This window comes from Onychostoma macrolepis, chromosome 23, assembly GCF_012432095.1.
Source record: "Onychostoma macrolepis isolate SWU-2019 chromosome 23, ASM1243209v1, whole genome shotgun sequence".
Lineage (NCBI taxonomy): Eukaryota > Metazoa > Chordata > Actinopteri > Cypriniformes > Cyprinidae > Onychostoma > Onychostoma macrolepis.
In genome coordinates, this window is record NC_081177.1 from 29,736,230 (window position 1) to 29,761,909 (window position 25,680).

At 38.5% G+C, this 25,680-nt stretch overlaps 1 protein-coding gene across 1 annotated transcript in view; it reads right to left on the reverse strand.

The window, feature by feature from the left end:
• LOC131532669 (calcium-responsive transactivator-like) overlaps positions 1-25,680 on the reverse strand; it is a 95,648-nt gene that overhangs the window by 18,075 nt on the left and 51,893 nt on the right. The window contains exons 8-9 of the mRNA XM_058764512.1: positions 16,949-17,050; positions 16,147-16,239 (exon numbers count right to left, since the gene is read on the reverse strand). Of these exons, the coding sequence (XP_058620495.1) occupies positions 16,147-16,239; positions 16,949-17,050 (195 nt within the window). The remainder of the gene's footprint in view (positions 1-16,146; positions 16,240-16,948; positions 17,051-25,680) is intronic.

The following is a 25,680-nucleotide window of genomic DNA, read 5'->3' on the forward strand; positions in this document are numbered from 1 at the left end:
ACATACATACACACATATATATATATATATATATATATCACACACACACACACACACACACACACACATATATATATATATACACACATACATATATACATACAGTGCCCTCCAAAAATATTGGAACAGTAAAGACAAAATTGCTCTGTTGGCTGTGGAGTCAAGACATTTACAAATATGATTAAAAGATGAATATGAGACAAAACTACAGAATGTCACATTTTATTATTAGCCGTTTCAACACATAGATGTTTTACCAGCTAAGAAGTTCAGCACTTTTAGAGTTCATCCCTCGATCTGATGTGAGCATAAGTATTGGAACAGTTGCCTCGCAGGTCTTTCTAAGTGATCAGCTGTGTCCTGTTGCATTAATTCTTCAGATATTAAAAGCAGGGAATGTGTCGTATCAGTTATATCCATTACTTCTGCATTCTGAATCTTGCATTTGATGATGACACACACAAACCAGGATGAAGATGAGGGAGCTGACTTTGAGAGAATAGCAAGCAATTTGGATGCTAAAAGAAAAGAGGAAGTCAATTAGAGCTCTAGCAAAAACAAAGGGCATGAAGAAATCAAGAGTTTGGAAACCACCAGCGATGCCAGCAACTACCTGATCAGCTGAGAAAACAACAGTAGTTGATGACAGACAAATCATAAAAGCTGTGAAAATGAACCCTAAAAGACGTGTCTATAAAATCACCAACAACTTCCAGAAAGCTGGGGTGATGCTCTGACAATCTACTGTCCTCAGGAGACTCTGACACAGAATTACAGATGCTACACAGCAAGATACAAACCTCTGACCAGCTCCAGAAATAGAAAGGCAAGATTAGAGTTTGCAAAAAAGCACAAAGGTGCGCCAGAAGAGTTTTGGAACGGTGTTTATGGACCGATGAGACAAAGATGAACCTTTATCTAAATGATGGGAAAGCAAAAATGTTGAGAAAAAAAGGGAACTGCAATGATCCCGAGCATACAGCCTCATCTGTAAAGCATGGTGGAGGTAGTAGTGTCTGCCTCTGGAACAGGCCCTCTCAACTTTACTGATGACTTAATGTATGATGACAGTAGCAGAATGAATTTGGAAGGGTACAAAACCATCTTGCCTATCAATATTCAAGAAATTGCCACCACATTCATTGGGAAGTGCTTCATATTACATCAGGACAATGACCCAAAACACCTGCCACTTCAGTCAAGGAGTTTATAAGGGCAAAGAAATGGAAAGTCTTAGATTGCCCGAGTCAATCTCCAGATTTAAATCCGATTGAACATGTATTTCACCAGAAGAAGAGGAGAGTAAAGGCAGAAACTCCCCAAAACAAGCAACAATTGGAATTGGCTGCATTAAAGGCTGGGAAAGTATCTGAAAGCATGAGAGCAAGAGTCTGGTGATGTCTATGGGTCACAGACTCACTGCTGGGATTGTGCGCAAGGGATCTGCAACTAAATAATAGCTTTTAATCTTTTATATCTGCCTTATATCTGTCCCAATACTAATGCTCACATCGATGAGTGAGATGAACTCTAAAAGTGCTGTTCTTTTTATTTGGTAAAACATGTATATGTTGAAACGGCTAATAATAAAATGTGACATTCTGTAGTTTTGTCTCATATTCATCTTTTCATCATATTTGCAAATGTCTTGACTCCACAGCCAACAGAGCAATTTTATCTTCACTGTTCCAATACTTTTGGAGGGCACTGTATATACATATACATATATATATACATATTTGACTTTCATGAGCTGTAAGCTCTAATCATCAAAATTAAAACAAAAAAAGCTTTTGCAATGTTTTACTTATAATGAATCTAGAAGAATATATTAAAGTTTCACTTCTTGAAATAAGTTACCAAAAAAAAAAAAAAAAGATATTCTAACTTTTTGAGATTGTAAATTATAATACAACATATTACTTAGCTGGTTTTAGATTCAAGTTTGTGTCTTCTTTGTAAAAATATCTTTCCTTGGTATATATTTCGTCATAAAAAAACGTTCTGTTTCATAAACTTGGTATTGATAATAAAAATAAGCTTCCGTTTCATAAAATTGGTACTGATAACAGTTTTACATTACTTATGTTGTTGAAATAACTTTTTTAAATGTTAAAATAACATTCTGTTCCATCAACTAATACTCTTTTGAAACTTCCTTAGGAGCACCGTTGAAATATTTTGGAAGTGGGGCACAACCAACGCCACCTGCTCCAAGTGCCAGTGCTACAGCTGATGATGATACAGCAGGTGAGTTTTCAACAATCCCAGATCAATATATTTATATGGATAAATCATGCCCTTTGAGATATCTTTTTTGTTTGTTTGTTTTTGACAGACAGTTGCATTGCCTTGCATTACCTATCATATTGGCATCTAATATGGCTAACTTTATTTTATTTATTTATAATATATATATATATATATATATATATATATATATATAATATATATTTCTTCCTCTTAACAGCAACTATATACAAAAGAACATGGGAAGCTATTGCTTACAACTCACACAAAAAGATACCTTAAAAGAACTGTTACAATTCAAGAAAAATCTGGGTGTACCGGTTTAATATAATCCATCCATTTTTTCCAAGTTAGAAAAAAATCTTCTATCTGAGTTCTTAATGAAAAAGATTTTCCACCACATAATGTGTATTGTATCAATCCACTCTTCAACTGTGGGTGACTCTGGCTTTGGCCATTTTTTAGTAATTACTTTTTTTACTAGCCGCCAGAAGAATTAACAACAATTTCCTATCCTTATTGTTCCACCCATCTAAGTTTACATTACCCAAATATAGAGATTCACAATTAAAAACACTCTACTTCAAAAACAACTTCGAGATTCCTTTTAATTTCTTGCCAATATGGGGCCGGTCAGAAAGTCCAACAGCCAGTTGCACAGCGACGTGCTGAGCCCCAGCTAAACTAAATAGTGCAGCTAAACTAAACTCAATAGTGCAGCTTCCACATTATGATTTGAAATGTAAAGTTCTTCTGATGTTGTCTGATGCTTGCCTTTGACAAATAAAGCCTCTTTAAATTAATGAGGTTTGGGAGACTCTTTTCTAATATTCGTGCTAAAATGGAGGTAAACAACTTTAGTCAACATTTAGAACACTAATTGGCCCGATAGTTACCACATTCCAACTTATCTTTTCTCTCCTTTAAAATGACCCAGATAATCGTTTCTCTCCAGGAAGGTAAGATTTCCCTTTTTTATACTACCCAATTGTAAGCCTTTAATAAAGTTGGGGCCAAATGATCGAACATGGGCTTGTACCATTCCGCAGGGTAGCCGTCCGCTCCTGGTGATTTGCCTGTCTTTAGTCTTGCCACAGCTACTTTTAACTACGTTAACTCTGCTAATAAAGATTTATTTTGTTCCTCTGACACTGTGGGTAACTCTAATCAGGCTAAAAATGAAAAAATCTGCAGATCGTTATTAATTTTAGGTTGTGAATACAAAACTTTATAAAAATTTTCAAAACTTTTGTTGTATTTGCTCAAGTTTACAATGTATCTCCCCGGTTTGAGTATTTCTGATTTTATTGATAGATCTATGCTTGTTGTTTCCTTAATCTGCAGGATAACAATTTTAATGATTTTCCGACTATTTCATAGTATCTTTGTTTTAAGAACAGAAGTTTCTTTTGTATTTCTTTAGAATATATTTAATCTATTTCTTTAACTGTTTTTTTTAAATATCTCGCTTCACCTTATGATTCATTGTAGCCCTGTGTTCGTTCTGTAGTCTTTTTAGTTTAATTTCAAGGTCTTGTAGTTTCTGCCTTCTAAGTTTCTTTAAATTAGATGTAATAATGGATATAATTTTACCTCTTACTACTGCCTTTAGTGCATCCCAGACTGTTGATGGTGTCACGTTCTCGTTATCATTTATCTCCACATAAGATTTAATCTCATTTTCTAAAGTTTGCTTGATTTGGGAATTGTTTAAGATATCTGAATTCATTCTCCAAACTGTAGAATTACATTTCCTATTCGGACCCACAAACATATAAATAAGACTATGATCAGAAATATCCATCATTCCCAATTCACAGTGTTCAACCTTTGTGGGACAGTCTTTTGCTCTCTGAGTTCGATTGCTTCAGTCTGTTGTGCTGCTGAGAGGTTTGTGTTTGTAGCTCCGTGTACCTTCGCTTTTTATTGAATCTCTACCTTACTTTCAATCCCTTTTGTCTAAAGTGATAATATATAACTTAATTCCCACCATATTTCTGGTGTTATCTTTCAAACTAATCTAACTAATTTGATCGTTCTCCTTTAAAAACCTATTTAGCCCGTTAGCTTGTCACTCGCGGTTCCATTTGCATTTCTATTCGCGCCTATTATTATTTTATTTTTTCCTCGCTCCGTTTTTCACGAGCTCATCAAACAACAGTGGTAAGTGGTAAGTTAAGTTGGTATCATTCATCAATCACGGTGAGTAATGGCTTCTTCTCCTGCTATTGTTGTTTGCACTGTTTGCCACATGTATAGTTTATCTGTCTCTGTCAGCAGCGAGGGATTCACATGTGATAAATGCAGGGAAATAGTTAGGCTGACAGAGAAGGTTTTAGAACTAGAGACACGCATCCAAACTTTAGTTGAGGATAGTAAGAATGTGAGGGCTGTAGATACTGCTTTGGATGCGACTAGCTCAGGGAGTCCTGTACATTGTTCGGTTTCGGTTGAGCCCGTGCAGCAGGGCAGCTGGGTGACAGTGAGGCGGCATAGTCGCGGGTCAAAACACCACTCTTCCGTTCCGATCAGAACATCAAACAGGTTCTCCCCACTCAGTGAAGCACCCACTGAGAAACCTGATGAAAGTGCTCTAGTTATTGGCGATTCTATTGTACGGAACGTGAAAATAGAGACACCAGCCACCATAGTCCATTGTTTACCAGGAGCCAGAGCGCCTGACATCTTGGCAAATTTAAAAGTGCTGACTAATGCTAAACGTAAATTCAGTAAGATTGTTATCCACGTCGGCGCTAATGATGTTCGACTTCGCCAGTCGGAGATCACTAAAAATAATGTTAAAGAGGTGTGTGAACTTGCACTCCGCTCCCTGCTTACCGGGGTGATGAGATTCATAGCAGACTGTCGTCACTTAATGGCTGGATGTCTAAGTGGTGCCCGCAAAATAACATAGGCTTTATAGACAATTGGAAGAATTTTTGGGGCAGACCTGACCTGTTGAAAAGAGATGGTGTTCATCCCTCCTGGGGTGGTGCCGCTCTTCTCTCTAGAAATATGGCACATAGTCTTAGAGTTTGTACTTGACTAACTGGAGCCCAGGTCAGGAAGCAGACAGACTGGCTAAACCGATCGTCTGCTAGCCGCCTCACGTCACCAAAGTCAGTTAACTCTCAGCACATAGAGACTCCTTCACCTAGATATCACTCTATAGAGACTGTGTCTGTTCCCCGAACTAGAAAATACAGAAAACATCCAAACCAAAGTAATAGTAACAATTTAATTGATGTTCAACAAATAAAAACCGATATAATACAGATAAACACATGATAAAGCTTGGCTTATTAAATATTAGATCCCTTTCTTCAAAAGCACTTTTTGTAAATTATATGTTCACTGACCATAAACTAGATGTGCTTTGTCTGACAGAAACCTGGATAAAACAAGATGATTACATTACTTTAAACGAGTCTACACCCCAAGATTACTGTTACAAACATGAACCGCGTCCAAAAGGTAAAGGGGAGGTGTTGCTACAATTTATAGAAATATTTTCAGTATCTCTCAGAGGTTGGGTTTCAAGTATAATTTGTTCAAGTAATGGTGCTTCATATAACGTTATCCAAAGAAACAAGTGTTAATGATAAATCCTGTGATGTTTGTACTGGCTACTGTATACAGGCCACCAGGGCACCATACAGACTTTATTAAAGAATTTGCTGATCTTCTATCGGAGTTAGTGCTGACTGCAGATAAAGTCCTAATTGTTGGTGATTTTAATATCCATGTTGATAATGAAAGAGATTCGTTGGGATCAGCATTTATAGACATTCTAAACTCAATTGGTGTTAAACAACACGTGTCAGGACCTACTCATTGTCGAAATCATACTCTAGATTTAATACTGTCACATGGAATTGATGTCAGTGGCGTTGAAATTTTGCAGCAGAGCGATGATATCTCAGATCATTATCTAGTCTCCTGTATATTCCATATAGCTAAAGCTGTAAAGCCAACTTCTTGTTACAAATATGGTAGAACCATTACCTCTACCACAAAAGACTGCTTTATAAATAATCTTCCTGACTTATCTCAGTTCCTCAGCATATCCAATAGCTCAGAACAACTTGATGATGTAACAGGAGCTATGGACTCTCTCTTTTCTAGCACTTTAGATGCGGTTGCTCCTTTACGCTTAAGGAAGATTAAGGATAAGAGTCCAACACCGTGGTATAATGAGCACATCTGCGCCCTAAAGAGAGCAGCCGGAAAATGGAGCGCAGCTGGAGGAAAACTAAATTAGAGGTATTTCGTTTAGCTTGGCGGAAAGTACCCTATCCTACAGAAAAGCATTAAAACTGCTAGATCTGATTACTTTTCGTCTCTTCTAGAAGAAAACAAACATAACCCCGGTATTTATTCAATACAGTAACTAAATTAACGAAAAATCAAGCATCAACAGGAGTTGGCATTTCCCAAGAGCATAGCAGTAATGACTTTATGAACTACTTCACTTCCAAGATCGATACTATCAGAGATAAAATTGTATCCTGCAGCCGTCAGCTACAGTATCGCATCAGATAGCGCACTATAGACCCCTGAGGAACAATTCCACTCATTCTCTACTGTGGAGAGGAAGAATTGTATAAACTTGTTAAATCATCTAAACCAACAACATGTATGTTAGACCCGATTCCATCTAAACTACTAAAAGAGCTGCTTCCAGAAGTCATAGATCCTCTTTTGTCATTAGGATATGCCCCCAAAACCTTCAAATTGGCTGTTATTAAGCCTCTCATTAAAAAACCACAACTTGACCCCAAAGATCTAGTTAATTACAGACCGATCTCAAATCTCCCTTTTCTGTCAAAGATACTAGAAAAGGTAGTATCCTCACAATTATATTCCTTCCTAGAGAAAAATGATATCTGTGAGGAATTCCAGTCAGGATTTAGATCGTATCATAGTACTGAGACTGCTCTCATTAGAGTTACAAATTACCTGCTTCTATCATCTGATCGTGGTTGTATCTCTTTATTAGTTCTACTGGATCTTAGCGCTGCGTTCGACACTATTGACCACAACATTCTTTTGAATAGACTACAAAACTTTGTTGGCATTAGTGGAAGTGCCTTAGCATGGTTCAAATCGTACTTATCTGACCGCCATCAGTTCGTAGCAGTGAATGAAGAGGTATCATATCGATCACAAGTGCAGTATGGAGTACCTCAAGGCTCAGTACTAGGGCCGTTACTTTTCACGCTTTATATGTTACCCTTGGGAGATATTATCAGGAGACATGGTGTTAGCTTTCACTGTTATGCTGATGATACTCAGCTCTATATTTCTTCGCGGCCCGGTGAAACACACCAAATTGAGAAACTAACGGAATGCATAGTCGATATTAAAAAAACTGGATGACGAGTAATTTTTTACTGCTAAACTCTGAAAAAACAGAGCTGTTAATTATCGGACCTAAAAACCCCACATGTAACCTAGAACATTATCTAACACTTGACGGCTGCTCTGTCAATTCTTCTTCATCAGTCAGGAACCTAGGTGTGCTGTTCGATAGCAATCTGTCATTTGAAAGCCATGTTTCTAGCATCTGTAAAACTGCATTTTTTCATCTCATTCCTATTTAGCACCCAAACTCTGGAACTGTCTACCTAACACTGTTCGGGAGGCAGACACACTCTGTCAATTTAAATCTAGATTAAAGACCCATCTCTTTAGCCTGGCTTACACATAACACACTAATACGCTTCTATTATTCAAATCCGTTAAAGGATTGTTAGGCTGCATTAATTAGATCAACCGGAACTGGGAACACTCCCCATAACACACGATGTACTCGTTACATCGTAAGTTGAATGCCATCTACGCTAATATTTGTCTGTTTCTTTCCTAGTCTGTTTCTCAGTCCGTATCCGATCAGATGGTGGATCAGCACCAAGAGATGATGTCTACAGCCCTGATCGTCAGCGGAGACCAGGACACCCAGATGACCCCCAGAGATATATCCCCAGATATCAACCAAAAATAACAAAATAACTAAAATATAATAAAATACCTAACTACATAATACTACTATTGTTAGAAATTGCAACAAAATTAAAATAGAAATATAAACGTTTGAACTGCGGGTTTCGTCTGGTCAGAGGAGAACTGGTCCCCCGACTGAGCCTGGTTTCTCCCAAGGTTTTTTTCTCCATTCTGTCACAGAGGGAGTTTTGGTTCCTTGCCGCTGTCGCCTCTGGCTTTCTCAGTTGGGGACACTTCATTTCTAGCGATTATCGCCGATTTGATTGCACAGATACTATTTAAACTAAACTGAGCTAGACAATGACATCTCTGAATTCAATAATGAAATGCCTTTAACTGAAAATTGAGTGTTTAATCTTATCATTATACATTACTGACACTCTATCCTCCAATTTGATACTGTTAAGTGCTTTGACACAATCTGTATTGTAAAAGCGCTATATAAATAAAGGTGACTTGACTTGACTTCAACCAGATGCAGATCCTTTTTAAAAATAAAGAAGTAATTTAGTAACTATTCGATCAAATATTTCACGGTAGACATTCCACTCAGAACCTGGGGGAGCATAGATATTCAAAAAAACTTGTTAAAGTTCCCTCTATTCTTCCTGTTATCAATACAAATCTTCCTTCCTTGTCTTATTTCTGACATATGTTCATAATTCAATTTTTTTGGATACAAGTATGGCCACTCCTCTTTTACGTACAGATTTATAGGATGCAAAGGGTACCTCCTTAAACCGACTTTGTGGTCCAGGGTCACATATATCCCTTCAACAGAACAAACTGAAACAAATCAACAATCAACAAATTTGAAATGTTAATGAACATGTACAACATAAAGTGAACTTCCATAACTGAAGTCATTACCACGACTGTAATCGAGCCTTCACTTATAGGCTCCAAGGGAAAACCCTCTTTATGAGTTTATAGAAGGGGCCCTTGTGGATAGCAGTTAAACAAAGAACCCTTTGAGTTATCCATACAATATGTCCTGATTAATCAATACTACACTCTGATAACTAGGTTGTTCAAACAAAATATATAAAGTTGTGTCTCGTGCTCTCTCTTTTTTTTCTTTTTAAACTCAAATACCTTTTCCAATCCTGAAAATGGCAGTCTGAAATGGCATAATCCTTCTCATCCCCGTATTCACCGCTTTACCATTACGGTACGAAGAGAATCGGGACCGTGCATAAATTATGAAGATTGCAAACTCCTGTCCTTTCTTTGGAAAGTTTGCAGCTTCTCCTTGAATGTTGGCCCTCTTCTTTGTTGGGGATCGCGTCTGCCCATGCTCCGGCCACTTCTCTGCCAAGACATTCGCTGAATCTGCTCCATGAGGGTGTTCGGGTGGCTGACGGGCTGCACCCGGAATTCTCTCTTTGACATGTCTTGCGTTTTCTCCTCGACCGTGTTGTATATCTTCACTCCATCCTCATAGAGCACCTTCAAACAAGTTGTACAATGTTCTAAATTTCACTTCTCCATCTTTCAAAACATAGTGTGTACCCCCTTCTCATCTTGGTCGTGAAACTTGATTGATCGTGGTTGTGCATCCGCCAGTGGCTGTCTGCCAAGCGCTCTATGAGCACATTCAATTTGAAGTGATGTGCCCTCCGATAGATTTAGATTTTCTCTCAGAAATTTGTCTAGAAATAGAGCCATTGTCGGAAAGTCCTTCTCTGCACCTTCGGGAACTACGTACTGTATATTCTAACAGTTTTCCATCTGGAACGACCCTCTATGTCCATGAGTTTCTCTTCCATTTTAGTGTGTAACTTCAACAAGACTGTGAGTACCTCTTCTGCGTTTTGAATCAACTCTTCTCAGGCATGTGATCGGCTACAGACAAAAAAGAAGGAAAATCTGACCACGCCCCAAGCCACGCCCCCATCACTTATTATTAAAAATATACATTTTAGCACAAATATTGATATCTTATATTGTAATACATACTGTTGTCCTGTAAAAATAAAAAGCAGCATGTAATAATCATAACAATATAATATATTATAGTAAAGTATATAGAATTGTTATTATTATTAAAGTACCTGCCAAATGTTTGGAAACATTACAATTATTAATGATTTTGAAATAAATATCTTCTGCTTATCAAGGCAGAACCTTTTAGGTGATACATGCCTAAAAGTTTTACCGTTCAGCAGTCACAAGACTGGAACCTCGGGTTTAAGGCGGCACTCATGCCTTATCACAAAGGGGCAAACCAAACTAACATTTACTAAGGCTAGGCCGGTGCCAGAGCAGTTTAAAAAAAGAGACCACAGAAAAATGAGTTGAATTTGTTTTGCCAAGACATCCGGAAAAGGCTTCACACAGCTGGCCCAACATTTGATCGACACAGCAGCAAAAATAGGAAACTTCAATGTCAGTGAGATACTACCACACCCAACAACAGTGTCAAGAAATGTTGAAATGAGGGCTCAGAGTCTGCGTAGACATGTTGTGGATGAAATCACTGCAACAATATCGAAGTTCGGATGCAGCAGACAGCAGACATATGGACAGAAACATATCGTAAAACGTCCTTTTTGTCGGCAACCATCCATTACGTTAATGAGCAATCTGAGCTACATTCAAGAGTGCTTTTTGCTGCCCCTTTTGACCCAAACACCTCAAAGACGGGTGAAAACATTCGAAGGCACCTGCTGCAGAATCTCAGACTGTTTGGCATTGATGCAACAGAAATGGGCAGAAGTTTTTGTCACAGATCGTGGAGCCAACATGATCAGTGCCTTATGAGGATACACAAGGCCAAACTACACGGCGCACATACTAAACTTAACTCTGTCCAGTGCGTTTGGTCCTGCCATAATGGAAATGTCTCCAGAGATCGCTGGGCTTCTAACTGATGTTAAAAATTTGGTCACATATTTCAAACACTCAAGACAGCAGGGCAAGCTAAAAAAGTCACTGAAACAATCCGTAGAGAGACGGTGGAACTCTAATTTTGACATGCTGAATTCTGTTTTAGAACAGTACGAAGACATTGCATCTGTGCTGACTGAGAGCAATAATTATGACAAGATCGGACGCATCAGCACCAGCACGCTTAAGTTGTAAAACCCTAAAACCCTTCAAAGAGGCAACTGACGACTTGGAAACCGACAACACAGCTCCAAGTGCCTCACTGGTTCTTCCGTGGTCTGTGTGATTAATTGAGCACTGTACATCAGCCACAAAAGACCCTCTGCTCTCTGAAACCGCAACCGTCTGTGTGACACGGCTGAAAGAATTACTGTTAACAGACAGCACTTCACCACATTCGGTTCACATGCTTTTACAAAATAGCAACCTTTCGGACACCAAGTCTGCGAGGTTTGAAAATGTTGGATGAAAGAGGGCGACAGGAGGTGATACAGAGATGATCGAAGATTTAAAGTTTGATACACATGATGAGGATGTTGAGCCAACACCTGCCAAAAGGCCTACTGTTCTCTTTAAATTTTCAGATTTTCAGGGAGGATGATGTGGAATCATGTGGATCAAATTCACTAGATGTTCAGATTCAGGAGTACAGGACCATGAAACTTGAACTATCAAGTCAACAAAAATTTTGCAATGGTGGAATTCCCATCGTTCCCAGTTCCCTGCACTGAGCAACCTTGCAAGATATATCCTCTGCATCCCGGCCACGAGTGCACCTTCCGAGAGAGCATTCAAGCCTTTGTGGTCGGGTTTTAGAGGAGAGACATTCGGTATTGAAACCGTCGTAAGTCAGTGACATTCTTTTCCTGCATGGATATAATTTGGAAAAAGGTGATTTTGCAAGCAAGTAAACGGTTTTCATTCATTTCATTAATGTCATTAAATTTATTATTAGATATTATTGATGTATTTATAAGCCTATATTTTCTTTTGTAGGAGACACGTTGAAATTGAAGTCGCGACATTTTTTGTTTAATTTTAAAAAAGGTAAAAAAGTTATTTAATTTCGCAGTGGCTACAAGCCAATGGTTTTGTTCTTTTGCTTATAATTTTAAATGACATGTCTTTTTTTTCCTCTCTCTCACTTTTCCTACTGTGTTTACAGAAAAATGTTACATTTGTATTTTGAATAAAAATAACAAATAGGCTACAATTTTTGTACCTACATGTTTTTTTCCTGCAACATATTTTCCTATTGTGTTGACAGCTAAATGTTAAAAGCATCTTGACAATACGAATACAAGTAAATAAAAATGTATCTCTCTCTCTTTCAGTAGTGGAAAATTAAATGTGAGATTCTAGAAACGAGATTAAAATTTAGCGGGAACGGTCGGGTCGGGTCAGGAAGAAAATTATTCTAAGCGGACAGAGGGTGAACAAAGAGTGAAAATATGGCGGGATCGGGTGGATGCAGAATATAACCAAGTGGAAGCAGGACTAAAAAAACAGTCCCGTGCAGACCTCTACATCTCTGCTCCTGCTGTCATGACTTGGCCCTCTACCTCCTCCAGTCTGACATTGGTATTCGAAATTTCTGCTTTAATGTCCTTGAGTTGAGTTATCCCGATGAAAGTCCCTTAATTCCCTAAGAATGAGGCTCAAGTCGACAGTCTCGCTGGCGAGGTACACTGAATCTCCCTCATGGCCGCTTGCTTGTGAGCCAGGGAGAGAGCGTGCAGAGTCATCGTCTTGTTTCTCTGTTGGTTGTGTGATTTTCTTAGTTTTGCACCTAATTTCCATCTTACTCCCCTTTTATTTATGATGTAGATTACTTAGATCGCTAGATATTTTTCATCTTTCATCAGGTCCATCACCTGCAGGTGAGGAGCACTTACCAGCACTTAGCGGTTCCTGAGTGGACTCTGAGGGCTCCTGGACTGGAGCAGGTTCTGAGGCATTCTCCTGGGCCAACAAAGCAGGAAGCTTAAGTGGGGCCAGCAAAGCAGAGAGCTTAGGTGGGGCTGGCAGGGAAAGGAGTCTGGCTGGAGCCGGCAGGACAAGGATCATGGATGAAACTAGGTCTAAGTCCAGTCGATTTTTTTATGCCCTTCACTCGCCAACTTCCCTCCATCTCATTTACTTGGCTGTACATCATTGATTGCATTGCATGAGTGCCCATTTCTGGCAGAAGAACCCTTGGAATGGGCTGAATTGGAATGTCCTAAGCCCTTGATCACTTAGAATCCTCTATGGAGTTGGATTATTGTTTACATTTTTCCCCTTATTAATTTGTTTGGTGCAGCATTCTATATGTATATAGGTATGCTTGGGCTGTTATAAATGTAAAAAAATTATATATATATATATATATATATATATATATATATGTATGTATGTATATATATGTATATGTATATGATGAAAAATAATAAAAATTAATTATGATCACATACTTGTGTATTTTATATTATTGATCAATACGTGAATCCCTTGACCAAGCAATACATGACACGAGTTGTGGTCTCATTGGCACAAATTAATTTAGATGAGATTATATCAGATCAGATAGAATTGTATTGATCCCAGATTGATTCCACTCTTGTATGTCATGGACGTCCGAAGCTTTGTATGGTCACATGCTTTTTCAAACCATCCTCTGCTCCGCGATTGGTCAGATATGGTGGAGAAAACAAGTCCGGCCACCAGATGTTGCTAATGTGCATTGCATTAAAAGCTTCGAGTAATGAAGCACAATTTCGGCACAATTTCACGAAAGCCACAAACGCTTCAGAAAGCCTCGGTTTCCCATCACTAAACAAAAGACTAAGTGAGCATGGTATTTATCAGGGTGAGCAAATAGCTAAATGACAATCATCAGTGCAAGGGGTGATGGGAACGGAAGTCCAAAACAAACCAACAATGATCCAGAAGAGTGTCCTCTGGTGGCTGTCATAGGCACACCAGCTGTGGCACTTCCAGCTTACACCATGGATCAGCAGCTCCTCTAGTTGACCCAGCTGAGTGTTATCTGTCCTGTCCGACTCAGAAAGGACTGATCTGGTAAGTAGAGAGTCTATAAAGGAAAACTTCATATTTCCTAAAAAACCTGATGGCCGAAGCTTCCACTACCACTACACATACAGTCAGTTAATTAAAAAACAACAAAACAAAAAAAAAACAACAACAATCAAGCGGAGCTGGCTCACTTATTCAAAAAGAAATGAGGCAGTCTACTGCTTCTGCTGCAAGTTGTTCTCCAAGAAGTCCACAAAACTGGCAACAGAGGGACAACAGGATTAGGTCAATATAGGCATACTACTGTAACAGCATGAAAATTGTTTTGATCACTGCAACAATATGGTGAAATGGGAGGATTTTGCACTCTGTCTCTCAAAGGGGAAAACTACTGATGAGGCTGAAATGGCCCTCTTGGAGGCAGAAAAGAATCATTGGAGAGATGTTCTCACACGCTTAATCAGTATTATTCAGTCCTTGGCAGAAAGAAATCGGGCACTCGGGATCTGTTGATACATTACATCAGGAAAACAATGGGAACTTTTTGAAAGAAGTGGCGCTGATCTAAATTCTAAATCTAAATTTGATCCTGTTTTGAGAGATCAGGTGAGATGAATTGACAGTGGAGCACAGCATATTACATACTTGCGGAAAACTATCCAAAATGAGCTGATGAGCTGTGTCAGTGACAAAATACTGGACAAAATGGTGACAGAAATCAAAGATTCAAAATATTATGCCATAATACTGGATTGCACCCAAGATGTTAGTTACCAAGAACAGATGTCTGTTGTTGTGCACACTGCAAGTCTTGGCAAAACACCAGAGATAAAGGAACACTTCTTGGGATTTCTCATTGCTCCTGAATCTACTGGTCTATGCTTGTCCACACTAATTCTTAAAAGGCTTGAAGAGTTGAACATCTCTTTCCAGGACTGTAGGGGACAATCTTATGACAATGGTGCAAACACGAAGGGCCGAAATAAAGGTGTGCAGGTTAGGCTGTTAGCCAAAAATCCATGTGAATTTAATGTGCCTTGTGGAGCACATACCTTAAACCTAATGGTTTCAGATGCTGCTAAAGCGTCCAAGGATGCCACTTGTTTTTTTGTTTTTTTTGGAAATGTGGAAAATTTTTACAGACTCTTCTCAGGGTCTCCTCAAAGATGGACCATCTTGCAGAAATATGTGGATGTCACACAAGTCCTGGAGTGGAACGTGATGGGAGAGCTGAGTTAACAGTATTGAACCTTTACGCTACCAAGCAGGCAAGGTGACAGAAGCTTTGTTGGAAATCAGGGGACAGATTAAGGACTCCACAGTGAAAGTTGGGGACCACTCTCTTGCTGAAGAAACTGGCTAATTTAGATTTCAAATTTGCTGTGTCATCTGGTATGACATTCTCTGCAGAATTAACACCACAAGCAAGCACCTTCAGTCAACCAACACCTCACAAAGGCATCCTATATGATAAAATGACCTGCTAGAAAAACACTTGTTTACTGGTGTTCATTTGCTCTTCAGCTTCACCTGGCTCAAACCTCAATGCACAACATTATTGACTATGAATTATTTGAAAATCATATTCCATTCTTGATGATAAATTATTAAAACATTAGCAGTTTTTTTTTCTTGTGATATTTTCTTTAACCTTATGTTTTAATCAAGAATAATTGTTTAATTGTTATCATGATTATTGCATAACTCCTCCAAGTACTCATTTAATTGAACACAGGAAAACACTTCCGGTGTCCTTGTAAACCAGATGGCTTAAGGTTTAGGTCTAGGGTTAGGTTAAGGGGATAGAAATACAGTTTGTACAGTATAAAAACCATTACACCTATGGAGACTCCCCATAAACCACATATACCAACATACGTGTGTGTGTGTGTGTGTGTGTGTGTGTGTGTGTGTGAGAGAGAGTAACCCTATATTATAATAAAACTTGATTTTTGAGCTTGGTTCTGAACATACTCAGTTGGAACTCACCGCCTTCGTAATAGTGTTGTGACGACTCATCAAAGGATCTCTCATAACTCTGCTCCCCATAGGAAGACTGCTGATAGGAATACTCCCCGTGACCTGTTGAAAAAAAAGACATAATAGTACACACCTACAGGGAAAAAAACAAAAGCGAAACAAAGGGCCCTCGCAGCTCGCAGACATTCAGACAACTGTTCGCACATAAATAAATTCAGCTGAAATGCAAAAAGACCAGCACACTTTTATTTTTCATGTAATTTAAACATTATGTAAATTAAACGTGATTGTTCATTGTGTTGATATAAAAGTTGTTGATATTTGCTGTGTTTTTGCCTGATGAAGACCGCTTGTGGTTCATGAAACTACATTAAGGTTTTTTGGAAGCCAAAAAATAAATAAATAAAATAAAAATAAAATAGTGCTTTTCAACTAAGCTTCCTCTTGATCGAGCACCTGTTTAACAGATTTTTGGATGTGTGCATCCTACTTTGAATTGACATACAAACTCACACAAAAGAAAATAGAAGCTTCAAACGACCAATCTTTTAGCCCAGCAACAACAAAGTGAGGAAGGAAAGCCAAATCTGAAATTTCAGCACATCAAAAAAAAAAAAAAAAAAAGAATATTTACAGGCAATGCTTGTTCTCAGTCTGTTTTAGTCATATTTTTATGGGGGAAAAAAGATATTACAGACAAAGACATGACTGGAATATTCAGAGATAAACGTAAGTAGAAACAGGGTTGTGATGTGATATGAAATGAATGAATGAATGAATGAAGAAAATTTCTGGATGAGAGCTTGGTTACCATCTGAGTAATACTGTTGGCTAACAGGCTCGCTGGAGCTCTGAGTGTGTCCATACTGCTCTCCGTAGAACTCCTCCTGGCCCATGTACTGCGGGGCTGATCCTGTAAGACAGGCGGACACCAGGGTTGGTTAAGCAGCCGATCTGACAGCAGCTTCAGAAGAATGGACTGGGGAGGTTTTGGGCTTTTCTGAAGGGAGCGTAAGTGCTCTAGCTGTCTGTGTCTGTTGTGTGCTAAATATATATTGCAGCCGAAGCAGCAGGCAAAACATATTTTGGGATCTTTCTAATTTCAAGATAAGTGTGTTGTCAGTGTTCTTGAAACGAATAAATCTGGATGCAAGTCCTTAATAAGTCCTATGTGTAAGCAAAAAAACTGATGCCAAAAATGATGCCAAAGTCATAGTAACCCCATCACTCCAATCAAAGAGAAAAATAACAACAAAAACAAGGGGGAATGATATGAAATGCAGATTCATGATCTGTGCTTTGTTTGTCGCAATAAATAATTTTTTTTTTTAAGTAACATTATTGTTATTACTATTATTTCTTTAATAAATAAGTTATTACACGGGCAAGGAAAGCAGGCAATTTACTATAGATTTCACATTCTATAAAGTTCTAATTATAATGCTATGTTTATGAAATGCCAGTGAACTTTAAGTTACGCGTTATAGTGAGAGAGAGTGAGAGCTCCTGCTGTAACGCGCTTTCATAACAGTGCGTGGAAACACGGGCAAGGATAGAATTTACTATAGGCTAGATTTCTATAAAGTTCTCATTATAATGCTATGTTTATGGAAGATTTGTGCTATATTTTCATCTACATTATCAAGTGATCACAGATTCCTGAAATCTCCTGCGCATTTTCAAAGCCATATGAAGTACGAAAAACGAAAAAAGTATCTCTATCTTATTTTCACTCTCTGTTGTTTAAAGTGATAATATATGTAAGGGATAATCAACGGCTAGCTGTGCATTAAACGATTTGAATGCACGACGTGGAGCGGAAATATCCCGTTTATGCCATGGTCATTTGCCAGCATTCACATATTAAAGATAATATTTAATAATATTAATATAATAATAATAATAATATTTGCGCTGCAATATTTGACCAGAACGATAAAAAATGACGGTTATTTTCGTCTGTATTACTATTCAACTGTAACTGCATGTTACTATGGTTACCAATGTTTATAGGAAGCACATTAATATAGAACGTGATTAAACTGACCTGGAACTACCTGCAGTTCAACGAATTTAATCAACACCTGCCAGCCAATCAGAATCCAGTATTCAGACAGACCATGGCATAAAACTTAATTCCCACCATATTTCTGGTATTATCAATCAAACTAATCTAACTAATTTGATCGTTCGCTTTTTAAAACCGCGTTAGCATTTGTTAGCCGGTTACCTGGTCACTTGCAGTTCCTTTCACGTTTCTATTCGCGCCTATTATTGTTTTCTTTTTTCTCGCACCGTTTCATTTCTCTCTCGCTCTGTTTTTCACGAGTTCATCAAACAACAGTGGTAAGTGAATTAATTCATCAATCACGGTGAGTAATGGCTTCTTCTCCTGCTATTGTTGTTTGCACTGTTTGCCACATGTATAGTTTATCTGTCTCTGTCAGCAGCGAGGGATTCACATGTGATAAATGCAGGGAAATAGTAAGGCTGACAGAGAAGGTTTTAGAACTAGAGACACGCATCCAAACTTTAGTTGAGGATAGTAAGAATGTTCAAGAAAGAAAGGGCTGTAGATACTGCTTTGGATCCTGTACATTGTTCGGTTTCGGTTGAGCCCGTGCAGCAGGGCAGCTGGGTGACAGTGAGGCGGCATAGTCGCGGGTCAAAACACCACTCTTCCATTCCGATCAGAACATCAAACAGGTTCTCCCCACTCAGTGAAGCACCCGCTGAGAAACCTGATGAAAGTGCTCTAGTTATTGGCGATTCTATTGTACGGAACGTGAAGATAGAGACACCAGCCACCATAGTCCATTGTTTACCAGGAGCCAGAGCGCCTGACATCTTGGCAAATTTAAAAGTGCTGGCTAATGCTAAACGTAAATTCAGTAAGATTGTTATCCACGTCGGCGCTAATGATGTTCGACTTCGCCAGTCGGAGATCACCAAAAATAATGTTAAAGAGGTGTGTGAACTTGCAAGTACGATGTCAGACACTGTAATATGCTCTGGTCCGCTCCCTGCTTACCGTGGTGATGAGATTCATAGTAGACTGTCGTCACTTAATGGCTGGATGTCTAAGTGGTGCCCGCAAAATAACATAGGCTTTATAGACAATTGGAAGAATTTTTGGGTCAGACCTGACCTGTTGAAAAGAGATGGTGTTCATCCCTCCTGGGGTGGTGCCGCTCTTCTCTCTAGAAATATGGCACATAGTCTTAGAGTTTGTACTTGACTAACTGGAGCCCAGGTCAGGAAGCAGACAGACTGGCTAAACCGATCGTCTGCTAGCCGCCTCACGTCACCAAAGTCAGTTAACTCTCAGCACATAGAGACTCCTTCACCTAGATATCACTCTATAGAGACTGTGTCTGTTCCCCGAACTAGAAAATACAGAAAACATCCAAACCAAAGTAATAGTAACAATTTAATTGATGTTCAACAAATAAAAAACCGATATAATACAGATAAACACATGATAATGCTTGGCTTATTGAATATTAGATCCCTTTCTTCAAAAGCACTTTTTGTAAATGATATGTTCACTGACCATGAACTAGATGTGCTTTGTCTGACAGAAACCTGGCTAAAACAAGATGATTACATTACTTTAAACGAGTCTACACCCCAAGATTACTGTTACAAACATGAACCGCGTCCAAAAGGTAAAGGGGGAGGTGTTGCTACAATTTATAGAAATATTTTCAGTATCTCTCAGAGGTTGGGTTTCAAGTATAATTTGTTCGAAGTAATGGTGCTTCATATAACGTTATCCAAAGAAACAAGTGTTAATGATAAATCCCCTGTGATGTTTGTACTGGCTACTGTATACAGGCCACCAGGGCACCATACAGACTTTATTAAAGAATTTTCTGATCTTCTATCGGAGTTAGTGCTGACTGCAGATAAAGTCCTAATCGTTGGTGATTTTAATATCCATGTTGATAATGACAGAGATTCGTTGGGATCAGCATTTATAGACATTCTAAACTCAATTGGTGTTAAACAACACGTGTCAGGACCAGTAGGTCCTTTGTCGAAATCATACTCTAGATTTAATACTGTCACATGGAATTGATGTCAGTGGCGTTGAAATTTTACAGCAGAGCGATGATATCTCAGATCATTATCTAGTCTCCTGTATATTCCATATAGCTAAAGCTGTAAAGCCAACTTCTTGTTACAAATATGGTAGAACCATCACTTCTACCACAAAAGACTGCTTTATAAATAATCTTCCTGACTTATCTCAGTTCCTCAGCATATCCAATAGCTCAGAACAACTTGATGATGTAACAGGAACTATGGACTCTCTCTTTTCTAGCACTTTAGATGCGGTTGCTCCTTTACGCTTAAGGATGATTAAGGATAAGAGTCCAACACCGTGGTATAATGAGCACATCTGCGCCCTAAAGAGAGCAGCCCGGAAAATGGAGCGCAGCTGGAGGAAAACTAAATTAGAGGTATTTCGTTTAGCTTGGCGGGAAAGTACCCTATCCTACAGAAAAGCATTAAAAACTGGTAGATCTGCTTAGTTTACGTCTCTTTTAGAAGAAAACAAACACAACCCCAAGTATTTATTCAATACAGTGGCTAAATTAACACAAAAATATAACATCAGCAGGTGCAGACATTACCCAGCAGCACAGTAGTAATGACTATATGAACTACTTTACTTCCAAGATCGAAACTATTAGAGATAAATAGTCATCTTCATTGGCTCCCGGTTTCCTTGCGTATAAACTTCAAGATACTAATTCTCACTTATAAAGCCCACCATAACATTGCTCCTCCTTATTTATCTGATTTACTTATGTTCCTGCCCGTTCATTAAGATCTTCTAGTGAGGGATTGTTAGTCACCCCTAAATTTCATCTGGTGACAATGGGAGCTAGGGCATTCAGTGTTGTTGCTCCCAGATTGTGGAATGCTCTTCCCCAAACCATCCGTCAGGCATCCTCCCTTCTCTCCTTTAAAACCTCTTAAAAAACCATTTTTTTTCTGACTATTACTCTTCAAGTCAACTGCACCCTGTTATGGATGTTTCTCTTCTGTTTGTAATCTAATCTTGTAAGTGGTTTCTGTATATTACCCAGCTTTTTTTTTTTTTTTTTTGTGTATTGATGTCTATTGTCTCTGTTCCTTAAGCCTGATTTGTAAAGTGACCTTGAGTGCTAGAAAGGCGCTATATAAATAAAAATTATTATTATTATTATTATAAAATTGTAACCATGCAGCTGTCAGCTACAGTATCACATCAGATAGTACGCTATAGATCCCCTGAGGAACAATTCCACTCATTCTCTTCTACTGGAAATGAAGAATTGTATAAACTTGTTAAATCATCTAAACCAACAACCTGTATGTTATACCCTGTTCCATCTATGCTCCTAAAAGAGGTGCTTCCAGAAGTAATACATCCCCTTCTGAATATTATTAACTCATCGTTGTCATTAGGATATGTCCCAAAAACCTTCAAATTGGCTGTTATTAAGCCTCTCATTAAAAAACCACAACTTGACCCCAAAGAATTAATTAATTACAGATCGATCTCGAATCTCCCTTTTCTGTCAAAGATACTAGAAAAGGTAGTATCCTCACAATTATATTCCTTCTTAGAGAAAAATGATATGTGTGAGGAATTCCAGTCAGGATTTAGATCGTATCATAGTACTGAGACTGCTCTCATTAGAGTTACAAATGACCTGCTTCTATCATCTGATCGTGGTTGTATCTCTTTATTAGTTCTACTGGATCTTAGAACATTCTTTTGAATAGACTAGAAAATTATGTTGGCATTAGAGGAAGTGCACTGGCATGGTTCAAATCGTACTTATCTGATTTGTGGCAGTAAATGAAGAGGTATCATATATAGTTGATATCAAAAACTGGATGACTAGCAATTTCTTACTGCTAAATTCTGAAAAAACAGAGGTGTTAATTATTGGACCAAAACATTTTTCATGTAATAACCTAGATCACTGTCTAATACTTGATGGCTGCTCTGTAAATTCTTTGTCATCAGCTAGGAACCTAGGCATACTTTTTGATAGTAATCTTTCCTTCGAAAAACATGTTTCTAGCATTTGTAAAATTGCATTTTCCCATCTTAAAAATATATCTAAATTACGACCTATGCTCTCAATGTCAAATGCAGAAACATTAATTCATGCGTTTATGACCTCAAGGTTAGATTATTATAATGCTTTATTGGGTGGTTGCTCTGCACGTTTAATAAACAAACTCCAGCCAAAGAACCCCAAAATTACAGGACTAAAGGTGCTTTCACACTTGGTTCGATTGCCTGGTCCGAACCATTGTTCAATTGCTCCCCCCTACAGATAAGAGCGATACATCAATCGAATCTGTAAAGGGTCTACTTTTATTTGTATACACTCATAATAACAACTGAACTTTGTGCTTTTGAAGAATAAAGAAAACAAACAGGGTGTGCTCTCTGTCTTCTCCGTCTCTGCGAACTGCTTTTAGAAACGCATCACTAAAATGAACTGTAACTCAGCAAATACTTCACACAGAGACATGGGAGTTATATCTATAGAAAGCTTGAAGTGTCTACTAGCATTTGTAAACTTGTCTACTTGTATTTGCTAAAGCAGTAATATTGTGAAATATTTTTACTATTTAAAATAACTGCTTTCTATTTGAATATATTTTAAAATGTAATTTATTCCTGTGATCAAAGCTACATTTTCAGCATCATTACTACTCCAAGTGTAACAATATACACTATACCATTCAAAAGCTTGGAGTCAGTATATATAGAAACTAAAACTTTTATTTAGCACACAAGTGATGATAAAGACATTTATCATGTTACAAACAATGCTGTTCTTCTGAACTTTCTATTCGTCAAAAAACCCTGCAAAACCTCAGCTCTTTTCAAAGTAATAATATTTATAATAACTGTTTGATTGTTCCTAATAAACTGTTTAACTGCACTTGCAAGTGAATCTCAAGTTATTTTGTGTGATAGCTAAATATATTCTTAATATACTACTAACAAAAAAATATATAAATTTATTTTGTCCTCATATTCTTTCTTGTAACTCTTTGCTCTCAGTCACATACAGTGCGGCAAAAAAGTATTTAGTCAGCCACCAATTGTGCAAGTTCTCCCACTTAAAAAGACGAGAGAGGCCTGTAATTTTCATCATAGGTATACCTCAACTATGAGAGACAAAATGAGAAAAAAAAATCCAGAAAATCACATTGTAGGATTTTTAAAGAATTTATTTGCAAATTATGGTGGAAAATAAGTATTTGGTCAATAACAAAATTTCATCTCAATACTTTGTTTTATATACCCTTTGTTGGCAATGACAGAAGTCTTCACAAGGTTTTCACACACTGTTGCTGGTATTTTGGCCCATTCCTCCATGCAGATCTCCTCTAGAGCAGTAATGTTTTGGGGCTGTCGCTGGGCAACACGGACTTTCAACTCCCTCCAAAGATTTTCGATGGGGTTGAGATCTGGAGACTGGCTAGGCCACTCCAGGACCTTGAAATGCTTCTTACGAAGCCACTCCTTCGTTGCCCGGGCGGTGTGTTTGGGATCATTGTCATGCTGAAAGACCCAGCCACGTTTCATCTTCAATGCCCTTGCTGATGGAAGGAGGTTTTCACTCAAAATCTCACGATACATGGCCCCATTCATTCTTTCGTTTACACGGATCAGTCGTCCTGGTCCCTTTGCAGAAAAACAGCCCCAAAGCATGATGTTTCCACCCCCATGCTTCACAGTAGGTATGGTGTTCTTTGGATGCAACTCAGCATTCTTTCTCCTCCAAACACGACAAGTTGAGTTTTTACCAAAAAGTTCTATTTTGGTTTCATCTGACCATATGACATTCTCCCAATCCTCTTCTGGATCATCCAAATACTCTCTAGCAAACTTCAGACAGGCCGGACATGTACTGGCTTAAGCAGGGGGACACGTCTGGCACTGTGTTACTGATGGTAGCCTTTGTTACTTTGGTCCCAGCTCTCTGCAGGTCATTCACTAGGTCCCCTCGTGTGGTTCTGGGATTTTTGCTCACAGTTCTTGTGATCATTTTGACCCCACGGGTGAGATCTTGTGAGCCCCAGATCGAGGGAGATTATCAGTGGTCTTGTATGTCTTCCATTTTCCAATAATTGCTCCCACAGTTGATTTCTTCACACCAAGCTGCTTAACTATTGCAGATTCAGTCTTCCCAGCCTGGTGCAGGTCTACAATTTTGTTTCTGGTGTCCTTTGACAGCTCTTTGGTCTTGGCCATGGTGGAGTTTGGAGTTGGACTGTTTGAGGTTGTGGACAGGTGTCTTTTATACTGATAACAAGTTCAAACAGATGCCATTAATACAGGTAACGAGTGGAGGACAGAGGAGCCTCTTAAAGAAGAAGTTACAGGTCTGTGAGAGCCAGAAATCTTGCTTGTTTGTAGGTGACCAAATACTTATTTTACCGAGGAATTTACCAATTAGTTCTTTAAAAATCCTACAATGTGATTTTCTGGATTTTTTTTTCTCATTTTGTCTCTCATAGTTGAGGTATACCTATAATGAAAATTACAGGCCTCTCTCATCTTTTTAAGTGGGAGAACTTGCACAATTGGTGGCTGACTAAATACTTTTTTGCCCCACTGTACCTGCCTGAATGGCTCATTATGAAGCTCATTATGCAGCTCATTATGCGGGCCTTTGTCTTCTCAGGTGTGAATGTGAAGGTTGACGCCCTCTCGCATAGACCCTTTCTACTCAAAAATTGTCTTAGAAAATTTAAATCAATATATTGTTTTCTGTGAGCAAGTAAACAAGATGATTTACATATCATTTTGAAGCAAAAACTCTAGACTACACGGTCCAGTTCTCAAAAGTCTTGTGAACAAATGTTTTGTATGTGTTTTATGGCCTTTTTTTAGTTTTAGTTTTTCACTAACCACGCATAAACCTTTCTTTCTCAAAAACAAAATTATGTACATAAATGCTGCTAACATATTATTGTAGCCCAGTTTGTGCTGAATACAGTGTTATAAGACTTTAGCCATTCATATGTTTATAAGCAACTGAAAAAAAGCACAAATGTAAGGGCATGTCAAAACTTCTCCAGGCCCCCAAAACACCCTCAGACCCCAGAGGGTTAACAATCTGGAGCTCAACACGCTCAAAACAGTGGAGACGATCGTTGACTTCAAGAGGAACCCCTCTGCTCTCCTCCCAACCACAATCATGAACAGCACTGTAACGATAGTGGAGACATTCAGCTTCCTGGGCACCACAATATCCCAAGACCTGAAGTGGGACATTCACATTGAGTCCATTGTGAAAAAGGCCCAGCAAAGGTTGTACTTTCTTCGCCAGCTGAGGAAGTTCAACCTGCCACAGGAGCTGCTGAAACAGTTCTACTCCACCATCACTGAATCCGTCCTCTGCACTTCTGTAACTGTCTGGTTCAGCTCAGCTACCAAATCTGACCTCAGAAGACTGCAGAGGGTAGTCCGGACTGCTGAGCGAATCACTGGTACAACCCTCCCCACTCTCC